The 10,419-nt window shown below is 54.7% G+C and overlaps 1 protein-coding gene across 1 annotated transcript in view; it reads left to right on the top strand.

The window, feature by feature from the left end:
• Positions 1 to 9,530, top strand: part of ABCF3 (ATP-binding cassette, sub-family F (GCN20), member 3) — a gene marked incomplete at its 5' end in the record, with an annotated part of 9,868 nt that extends 338 nt beyond the window's left edge. The window contains 18 exons of the mRNA XM_010021587.1: positions 241 to 296; positions 2,065 to 2,162; positions 2,269 to 2,391; positions 2,657 to 2,923; positions 3,130 to 3,210; positions 3,760 to 3,819; positions 4,149 to 4,205; positions 4,419 to 4,441; positions 5,032 to 5,087; positions 5,230 to 5,430; positions 5,600 to 5,676; positions 5,918 to 5,962; positions 6,300 to 6,432; positions 7,057 to 7,145; positions 7,338 to 7,429; positions 8,005 to 8,137; positions 8,505 to 8,592; positions 9,372 to 9,530. Coding sequence (XP_010019889.1) covers positions 241 to 296; positions 2,065 to 2,162; positions 2,269 to 2,391; positions 2,657 to 2,923; positions 3,130 to 3,210; positions 3,760 to 3,819; positions 4,149 to 4,205; positions 4,419 to 4,441; positions 5,032 to 5,087; positions 5,230 to 5,430; positions 5,600 to 5,676; positions 5,918 to 5,962; positions 6,300 to 6,432; positions 7,057 to 7,145; positions 7,338 to 7,429; positions 8,005 to 8,137; positions 8,505 to 8,592; positions 9,372 to 9,530 — 1,838 coding nt within the window. The remainder of the gene's footprint in view (positions 1 to 240; positions 297 to 2,064; positions 2,163 to 2,268; positions 2,392 to 2,656; positions 2,924 to 3,129; positions 3,211 to 3,759; positions 3,820 to 4,148; positions 4,206 to 4,418; positions 4,442 to 5,031; positions 5,088 to 5,229; positions 5,431 to 5,599; positions 5,677 to 5,917; positions 5,963 to 6,299; positions 6,433 to 7,056; positions 7,146 to 7,337; positions 7,430 to 8,004; positions 8,138 to 8,504; positions 8,593 to 9,371) is intronic.
• Positions 9,531 to 10,419: the final 889 nt, after the last annotated feature.

Genomic DNA, 10,419 nt, shown 5'->3' with positions numbered 1-10,419 from the left:
CCCACCACTGTGTGCCTCGGGCTGCTTCTCAGAGGTGTTGCCCCTCTTGCTCTTCCTGCTGCTGATCTGTGGCCAGTGGCACCCGGCTGCCTGCTGGGTGTGGGGAGAGGAGCCACCCTTTGGTACCCCTGTCCCATGGGGAGAGGGAAGAGGAATGTCTGGTCACAGATAGATATTCAGGCAGCACTTTGTGGAGCCTCTCTGGAGCGCATGCTCACCAGCCCAACCATCTTGTTGCAGCTGATGCCAGTGTGGATGTGCTGCCGGGGCTGCTGCTGAAGAGAGGCCAGACCTCGGTAAGTGGGGACCATGCCCCTGTCTGTAAGGCAGCACAGCTGGTGGGAGCAACTGACATGTGAGGCTGCAGGTGCCCTGCTCCAGTCAGCATGGACAGGCAGCCGCCCTGGTTAGGGCCACAGCTGCAGGGGATACTGCTCCTCCTTGTCAGGTTCACTGTGAGTTGGGAAACTCCTGACCTTGTCTGGTAAAGAGGCTCAACAGGAGATAATGGTTTATTAACTTGACAGGATCTATTTTGCTGTGATTTCTTAATGAGCTTCAAAAGGTGGTTGATGCAGTGGTGGTGCTCAGAGTGCAGCTTCTCTGGCTCTCATGAGGACATTTGGCTTTTACAGCAGGGCCTTTGGTTGAGAAAACAGGATGTACCGGGATGACATCTTGCCATAGTCAATGAGATGAAATCCCAGCTCACAGTTAGATGTCGGGATGTTATTGGTGGGGAGTTAGCAGGGAGCAGCTGTTTTGCAGAGAGCTGCTGTGGTTAGGTTGTATACCCAGCTTTAGCAATGGCTGTGGATTATCATGGTTTGAGAAATAAGAGTAAGAGCAGAGAAGTTTGGAAGCAGTTATGCTCCATAACCTGGAGGAAATTGTAATGCCTTTACTGACAAAATGTGTAGCTGCTCACTCAGGAGCGCTCTGGCTTCCCTTCTGTGCTGGATGTGCTGAAGTTTGAGTACAGGTGACGTGTGGTGGTGCATCTGCAAAGCAAGGGCGGCTGTAGCTGTACAGGGTTGGCAGTCCTTCCACCAGGCTGGTCTCTTATAGAGCACTCCCTTCCTGGGGTAATGCATGGAGGATGAGAACTCCTTGCTTGGAGTCTGAGACTGCACGTGATCCCCGCATGTCTGAATGGAGCCCTAAGTGAAAGCTGACGGCTGTTGCTGGTTTTGGCAATGGAGTTGTTGCTGCTGGGTTTGCTTTCTGGCTCTCGTGTCCACAGCTCAAAAAGGATCTTCAGAAAAATTGGAGATGGTTCAGAGAATGTCTCGGGAGGCCTCTCAGGTTTTGGAGGACATGTCTTACTGGGAGATCCAGGGAGGTTGGTATAGTTTACAGAGTGACTCAATCTGTCTGTGGGTATGGGGTCACAGCTCCAGTAACAAGATGCTCTTCAGTCTAGCATGTAGGTCTGTAATATGCTCTGGTGGCTGAAGAGTTGCCTAGAAATATCTAGGAGTGTTTTTGGTCAGCCACAAATATTTGACTTGACGCAGAAATGAGCTGGAGTGGGCTGAGAGCCTGGCCAAGACCCGGGGCAGGTTAAAACACTTGGCTCCTTCTTGCCTCCAGGTTTAATTAAATGCTTTTTGTCTCTGTTGTGATCAATCCATTGTGTAAGCTGAGTATTTTCCAAGCTGGCTAAAGTTTAATGTGTCTGGAAGGGAAACACCTCAGGATCTAGGGAAAGGCTGGGTGCAGGGTGCAGGGATTGCAGGTTGCTGCTGTTGAAGTTACTTGGCTGACGCAGCTCCCTGGAACTACAGAAGCTGGCTGTACCTTAGGGTTAGCCAAGCCTTTTGCCTTGCTGTGGCAGAACTGTTATCTATGAGCTGCTGATTTAAGACTTCATTCCTGAAGTGACTTCCTGGCCTGATTAGCTTCCTCAAATTGCGCTTGAATGTGTCAGAGTTTCCCTGTCCTACCTCCCTCCTGTCCTCCCTCCTTTCCTTCCAGGCTTGAGCGGTTGACTGATCTCTTCTCCTGGAGCTGGGCTTTTGCTGAAGATGCTCTCTCACCTTTAAACTCTGTTTTGTGCCCCAGATGGTGAATGCCAAGAAACTGGAGAAGGCAGAAGCCAGACTGAAAGCCAAGCAGGACAAGAGGATGGAACGGGATTCCTTGAAGTCATCCAGCACCCTGTGAGTACGGGGGGTGCCTCGAACATTCCCATTCCATTCTGTTGGGATCGGGCTGTACCAGAGCTTTCCTGTTGAGCCCCTTTCTCTGTCTTCTGCCTGCCCACAGGGTCCTTGAGGAGGCATCTGCCAGCCAAGCTGCCAGCAAGAAGGAGACTCGCATGGAGTCATCAGGCAAGAACAAGTCGTATGATGTGCGCATCGAGAACTTCGATGTGTCCTTCGGTGAGCGGTGAGTGCAGGTGGGAAAGGTCCTGGCTGGGGTTTTGGACCTTGGGGGATTGAGACTGGATTGGAGAGTGGTTGAGAAATTACAGAGGGTATGGAAAAGATGAGAGAGCAAGGTGGGCACCTACCCTCTTGCCTTTGGGCAGGAGAAGTCTGTGACGGTTGCTTGGCTCCTGCACAGCCTGAAATATGCTGGGGGCAGGTGGCTCCTGGTTATGTCCCTTTCCGTGGGACAGTCTGACCTCTACATGCCTGCTCTCTTGCTTTAGTGTCCTGCTGGCGGGAGCAGACCTGAACCTGGCGTTTGGACGACGCTATGGGCTGGTGGGCAGGAACGGTCTGGGGAAGACCACGCTGCTGAAGATGATTGCCAGCCGGAGCCTGCACATCCCCTCGCACATCAGCATCCTCCACGTGGAGCAGGAGGTGGCAGGGGATGACACGCCAGCGCTGCAGAGCGTGCTGGAGTGCGACACCACTCGTGAGAGTCTGCTGCGGGAGGAGGGAGACCTGACAGCTAAAGTTAATGCTGGCAGGTGAGACGTTGCTGCAGTGTTTCCAGCCCTTCTGTGGCCTGCTGACCATGCGGTTTCATTCTGAGGTCTCTTCCTTCAAACGAAGGGCTCCGGGAGGGTTGGGGTGTATCTTGCCTACCTTAGTCCTGCTTGGAGAGATCAGCCTCCCCCAGCACTCAGGCCCTGACCCTGGTCAGTCCCACATGCTTCTCTTTGTCCTGCCACAGGGGAGAAGGAACAGAAGGTGCCAGGCTATCGGAGATCTATGCAAAGCTGGAGGAGATTGAGGCAGACAAGGCCCCAGCAAGGTAAGATGGCCCTGAGGGCACCGCTGCCTGTTAGCGTGACCAGAGCTGGGGATTGGTACAGGGCATGGAAGGGTGATGCTGTGGCCCTGGGATCCAGCATTTGGGGACAGGGGGCTCTCCCGACTGCTCTTCTTGTCTCTACTTCTGTCACGGCTCTGCTGGGTTAGGAGTAGTTGAGCTTCCCCCCGAAGCTGAAGGGATTTTTTTTGCCCCAAATGGCTTGCATTGTTGCTGCTGCTCCTTTCGACCTTCCCAGGTTCCTGGTGTCTGGGGAACGTTTCTGGGATGTTGGTGGTAGTGACTCTCTTCCTGGCCAAAGAGCTGAAAATTCCTTGCAAATCATCTGAGACTTCATGTGGATGCTGTTCCCTTCTGGGCTGCATTTCCCACCCAAGCACTGCTCTTGGGTGTGCAGGGAAGTTTTCCTGCGTCAGAATGGCTTTAAACCAAGCAGTAGAGTCCCCTTGGTGGCCATGGGTCCAAGACCTCAGACCATGCTCTGCCGTCGGATGCTGTAGCTGGATTCCAGTTCTCTCCCCTTTTCCCCAGGGCATCCGTCATTCTCGCTGGGCTGGGTTTTAATGCAAAGATGCAACAACAGACAACCAAGTAAGTCTCTAAAGCCCTGGGCATTGAGACAGAAATGAGTGTGGGGAGATGTTCCTGGTGAGCCCCCAGGCACTGCTGTGGCTGTAGGGGAGGGGAGCCCTGTGGGAGAGCAAGGGTCTGTTCCTGCCCATCTGATGTGGTCTCCTGCCCTGGGGGTGCCTGCTGGGCCATTGATCTTGTGCTGTGCCCAAGATCCCTGCAGGGACAAGGCGACTCTGGGTGACAGCAGAGCCAAAGGGCCGTGGGGGAGCAGGGAGCCTGGCAGGCAGGTAAACTTAGAGGGGTCCTGCATTAAACAGTAACCCCTCTGCAACCTCTTCTCTTCTCAGAGAGTTTTCTGGAGGCTGGAGAATGAGACTGGCGTTAGCCAGAGCCCTATTTGCCAGGTTGGTGTCCAGGCCTTCATGCTCTGGGGTTAACCCTCCTTGCTGTCTGTGCTGTGACTTGCAGGGATGCTGCCTGGGGGTCCCCTCGGTTCAGGCTCTTAGAGTGGGGAGCATTGGAGGCATCGCAGCTCTGTGTGTGTGTGATGAAATGTGCTTTTCATTACTGACCTTGTGCTCTTTTTGCTTCTGATACCCATGTCTTGGTTTTCGTAGGCCAGACCTCCTTCTCCTGGATGGTAAGTCAATACTGCAAGTCCCCTCCGACACTGCTGCTGGGCCTGCCTGTGCCCTTGCTGGGATTGGGAACACGCTGTGGCCTTTAGCTGCCTGCTCAAAATAGCCCTATGTGACAGGGGTGGACTGGCAGGGCTTTGGCCTGCCGGTGCTCCCATGGCACGGTGGTGGTGCAGGGAGTTCTGCTTGCGTGGCCGCTTTCACTGTGCCCAGCAGAGCTGCCTGTCACCCTGCCCCGAGTGGTCCCTGTGATGTGCCCTGGCAGCCAGGCCACACTGGGGAGTGTCCCTTCACTGCAGGGGGTGACCCTGGGTCCAGGAGATGCCCACCTTGGGAGGAGGTTCTGGGCAAGATGCTGCTGCTGCTGAGCATCAGGGTCTGGGTGCTGGTATGAAATGGGGGGAGCATCCCTGCCCCTGTGCCCACATTCCATCACATCCTACATGTGTGAGTACCCTGAGCTTGGGGGAGAAAGGTCCCTACACAGGATCTCTTCCTTTGTAATGCTGACTGCTAGTCTTTCCTATGTAAAAAAGCATAATCCAGCCAACCTCACCCTGCCTGACCTCAGTGCCTCTCTCCCTTCCCTCAGAGCCAACAAACATGCTGGACGTGAGGGCCATTTTGTGGCTGGAGACCTACCTGCAGGTAGGGGGTGGTGGGAGGCCCCAAGACAGAGCGAGGATGAGGGATGGAGGCATTCTCCCAGCTGGTGTCTCACCTCGCTGGGTGGTGGGACTAAGCCATGTGCTTTGTGGTGCTCAGGCCTCCCTCTCTCTGTTTCCTCCAGACCTGGCAGTCGACCATCCTCGTGGTGTCCCATGACAGGAACTTCCTGAATGCGGTAGCCACAGACATCATCCACCTGCACTCGCAGCGGCTGGACATGTACCGTGGGGACTTTGAGAACTTCATGAAGATCAAAGAAGAGCGGCTGAAGAACCAGCAGCGAGAGTATGAAGCCCAGCAGCAGTACCGTGAGCACATCCAGGTACTGGGAGAAGCCAGTAGTGCTGGGGTGCTTTTCTCCTAGCCTTGTCCCTTCCTCATTGCTTCTAGACCCATGATGTGTCTGTATTGTTGCAGGAGGTCTGGCAGCAGAGCAGGGTGGCTTGGGCTGAAGGGGACATAGAGCTTTCTGATGCTTTTCTCTCTTGTAGGTGTTCATTGACCGCTTTCGCTACAATGCCAACCGGGCATCCCAAGTGCAGAGCAAGCTCAAGCTGTTGGAGAAGCTGTGAGTGCCTGTCTTCTCCTTTCTGGAGGTGGGGAAGGGGCAATGCCCATGTGAAGAAACAGAGGTTCCCAGGGTGGCTGGGGGATACAGCGGTGGGTTGGGCTTTGGGTGCTCTGTCTCAGTTACAGAGGCTTTGGCTAGGCTGAGGTGTTGCAGAGCTGAAGACTCTTATCTGAGCTTCTGGTGTGGGAACAGACCCTCAGTGCAAGGCACCTTGGTTATGTGTCTCCTCTTCTTGCAGACCAGAGCTGAAACCTGTGGACAAGGAGTCTGAGGTGATCATGAAGTAAGTGTCCCCTGAGCCCTTGCTTGGAGAATGCCTGACTCCATTTCTGATGTGAGTGCCTCCTGCATCCTGTCCTGGCTGGAACAACCACCCTTCCTGTGGGCCAGCCTCACTTACTCTGATGGGGAACCCAGACAGGCCCCTGCATTCAAGCTGGATTCCCTCTTGGGTCCAAGGCTGCAGATCTGTGTCCTTTTCTTGTGACCATCCTTCCCAGAGGCCCCTGCATGTCAGGGAGCATCCCTTGCCATGTGGGGAGTTGCAGAGGTTGTCCTAGGGGCTGGGAGCAGGATCTCTGAAGTTCCTCACCATCTCTCACCTCTTCCTGTCTTCCCAGGTTCCCTGATGGCTTTGAGAAGTTCTCCCCGCCAATCCTGCAACTGGATGAAATAGACTTCTATTATGACCCAAGTCACTACATCTTTCATTCACTGTCCGTCTCTGCTGACCTGGAGTCCCGCATCTGTGTGGTATGTGGGGTTGCAGAGTAATGGTGGCTGCGAGGGACCTTGGGAGGTCCCTGCCCAGAGCAGGGCCAGCTTTGATGTTAGGTCAGGTTGCTCAGGTCCTTGTCCAGTTGAATTCTGGATATCTCTAGGGAGGGCTATTTCTCCCATTCCTTTGGGTCCCATTGCAGCATTTGATCACCCTCATTTTGAGGAACATTGGAATATTTTTCCTAATACCAGTTAGAATTTGTGACTTGTGCCTGTTGCCCTTTATCCAATTACTGGGTGCTCTAAGAGGAGACTGGCTCTATCTTCTCTGTAACTCCCTGTTAGCTGACAACAGCGGAGGCTCCTGCTACATTCATGGGGCAGCAGAGAGACACTATGGTTTGGAAATGAGGCTGGGACCAGGTAGGGTCCTTAGGCTCAAGGGCTGGGGAAGGAACATCTTAGCACTGCTGCCTGTGCTGCTCATCAGTGATAGAAATGCAGCTTCCAGGTAGCTGGTGTCACTGGCTGGAGTCTCAACCTGCCCACCTCTGCTGCATGATTATCCAAGAGAGCTGAGACTCCCTGATCACTGCCCCCCTCTCTGAAGTACCTTCACAGGTTTCATGTTCTCCAATGCTGCTGCTGCTTCTCTAGGTTGGGGAAAACGGAGCTGGCAAGTCGACCATGCTAAAGATCTTAATGGGGGAGCTGGCACCAGTCAGAGGGATCCGACATGCTCACAGGTACCTGGTAGGAAGGGCCGGGGAACTGGGAGGAATGATGCAGCTGTAGGACTTCTGGGCTGTGCTTTGGAGCAATAGGGTGATGGGGATGGGTCCTGCACACCCATGCATATGTCCTCTTCCTGTAGCTGCAGCTGCGAGTGCCAGCTTTGCAAGGCCTAGTACCAGCTCCTGATCTCTCTTATTCTGCAGAAACCTAAAGATTGGTTATTTCAGCCAGCACCATGTGGATCAACTGGATTTGAACATCAGTGCTGTAGAGTTACTGGCAAGAAAGTTCCCAGGTGAGTCTGCGAGATCTTAGATGATCTGGGACATTGAGGTCTCCTCTGCCGTGCGTGGAGTGGCATCTATTTGTTCCATGGCCCTGGGCAGAAGGCTGTGTCGCATCAGTGCCTGAGGGACACCACCTGCTCTGGGTTATCTCCGCATGTCCAGCCAAGTTCAGGACACCAGCCGTGAGAAGTGGGTAGCTGGTAGCCTGCAGACCTCTGGCTGGTGCTCCACCATGGCCAGGTTTTGGGGACAGATGACCCGCTTTCCTGCTGGGAACGGAGTGAGCACCGGCTCCCCCTCCCTCAGCTGCCAAAACCCCTGGCTTCCTCCTCCACTGTGGCACGGTGACAGGGGACTGGGTGCACCATCACTTGGAGTTGGTCACCAGCCCTGCAGCCCTTGTCCTGGTTGTGTCAGTCAGGTTTTCCCCACAAACCCCCTGCTTGTGAGGGAGTTGCCTGGAAGCAGATACTGAATTCCTCCACCACTGTGCTAGTCTGGCACAGACTGCCCAAGCACATGGCTCTGGGCACCCTGTGTCACATCGGGTGTGCCGTAGCTTTGTTATGACACGTTCCCACAGGGAAGACAGAGGAGGAGTACCGGCATCAGCTGGGGAGCTACGGCATCTCAGGGGAGCTGGCCGTGCGCCCTGTGGCCAGCCTGTCTGGAGGTCAGAAGAGTCGTGTGGCCTTTGCCCAGATGACTATGTCCTGGTAATTTTCTCCCTGATGCTGTTAATTTTGACATGGCTTCATCCCTGGAGCTTCCTTCACCAGGAGGAAGGCAGACATACAGGGACTTTCCAATGCCCTGTGGAAGACTTGTCCTTTGCACATTGTGGCGAGGGAGGTTGTCACCCTGGGGGGACTGTGTGGAAGGAGGCAGGTGGTTTTCTCCTGCTGTTTTGGGATAAGAGGCACCCCTGGAACTGGGCAGTGTGGATCTTGAGCGAGGCACACGCTGATGGCTGTGGTTCCAAGTAGCTAAAGCAGCAGCCTGGTGCAGGTCGCAGCAGTGTGATGGGTTCAGACCCAGCTGGAGCCTGTTCCCATGTGTGTTCAGAGCTGTCTTCTCTTCCAGTCCAAACTTCTACATCCTGGATGAGCCAACAAATCACTTGGACATGGAGACTATTGAAGCACTGGCAAAGGCACTGAATAAATTCCGGGTAAGGATCTCCTGTTTCTGTAAGGCTTCCTGCAGCCTCCAGCTCAAGTTCCTGGGTATTTCAGCCAGAGGTGGATGGTCAAATACCAGTAGTGGCTTCAAGTCCAGGACAGAATTTGGGAAGTTGGTCATATTTCAGCCTTAATCATCCATCGTGGTGACTTGTTTCACTTGCTGGCTTTGGCTGGAGGTGGCTGAGGCAGGCAACAGCAGACTAGAGAGCACCTTGTCCCCCATCTTGCTGTGACTTCCCACGTGCTGTATGTGGCACTCAGCCCTGCCTCGGCGCCACTCGGATCTCCCTTGGGCATGTTTTATGGCTGATCTCCAGGGACCTCTGTGATCAACCTGGTTCTCACTGTTCAATAGTTGCTCAGGTTGGGGCAGTTTTCTTGTGAAAGAAAAGCTTAACTGAGGTTGCAGGGGGCCTTGCCCAGGCACGTTTCAACTGTCATTGACTCCATGTGGAATATCCATCCCTAAAGTTGTCAGAGATCTGGAGAGTCAATAACAAACCCTGTGGTCACCTTCAGAGAGTAGAGGCTATATATGTTTCTGCTGCACATGCCTCCTCCATACATCATCTGTCGTCCCCCTGAAGGAAGGAAAGGCTGGGATTAGGTCCCTGCCAGTGAAATACCGTTCCATTTTCTCTGAAGAAAATGGAAACCTGAAGTTCTGGGCACAGGCTTGACAGGCTCAGGATCTCCCTTCCACCAGTGTTGGGCCCTGGGTTGTGCTCCACTAAGTTCCCTTTTTCCCCACCTTGTGTTTTGGCAGGGTGGTGTAATTCTAGTGTCCCACAACGAGCGCTTCATCCACCTGGTGTGCCGGGAGCTATGGGTCTGTGAGAACGCCACTGTGACCCGCATCGAGGGTGGCTTTGAGCAGTACAGAGACATCCTGAAGGAGCAGTTCCGGAAGGAGGGTTTCCTATAAGGGAGGCGGGAACTGGACTGCGCTGGGGCTGGAGGGCAAAGCTCGACTGCCTTGGCATCCATCCCAACTGTGCCTGGCAGAGGACCGAGGACACTGCTGCCTGCATGGACCATCAGCCGTGCCATCAAACTGCCACCTGAACTGTTCTCCCCTCCCCGGGCCGGGCAGAAGGACAGCGAGGGAGCAGGAGCCCGATGCTGTGCATTACCATGGGCACACTGGGGCCTCTGCTGCTGGCCTGGGCTGTGCCTGGTGCTGGGTACACTGGAAAGGCTGTGCCTGGAGCTGCAGCTCTGCCGAGAGGAGGGAAGTAGTTGTCACATCCCGACCCCCTGGTGTCACTCTGTGCTCTGGAGGGCAGGAGAGGAGCTGTTCTCCATGTTTCTTGGCTTCTCCCTCTGCCTTTTTTAGTTGTTTTGGTTTTGGGGTTTTTTTTTGTGTTTAACTGGCTAAACACTAGTCCAGCTCCATCACATGCCAGCATCCTCCTGCCACCCTGGTGGGAAACGAGGCTTTTGCTGCTAAAAATGACCCTGGCCTCTTCCCCCAGTCACTAAAAGCTGGGGCTTGCTTGGTCCGTCCTCCCCAGGGGCTTGCGGTGATGCCGAGGAAGCCAGCACCTGGCTCTGCCTGGGCCCTGTTTCCCTGTGCTCGTTTCCCTGCGCTGCTGCCGGTGCCTCTGCCCCTCAATGCCTGCCTCTGCTTGCAAACCGGCCCTCGGGTGGGCTGCCCCGGGTGGGCTGCCCCGGGGTCCCTCCTGCCCCCCTGCACAGAGGTTGCCGTGTAAATAAACCCAAGATGCAGTGGGTGCAATGCTCTCTATCCTTGGGGGGGTTGCGGGGTTTGAATGCGGGAAGAGGAGGGAGGGGTGTTTCTGCTGCCCTGTCCA

Source organism: Nestor notabilis, unplaced genomic scaffold (assembly GCF_000696875.1).
Source record: "Nestor notabilis isolate BGI_N333 unplaced genomic scaffold, ASM69687v1 scaffold29459, whole genome shotgun sequence".
NCBI lineage: Eukaryota > Metazoa > Chordata > Aves > Psittaciformes > Psittacidae > Nestor > Nestor notabilis.
This window is presented reverse-complemented; position numbering and strand designations above follow the sequence as displayed.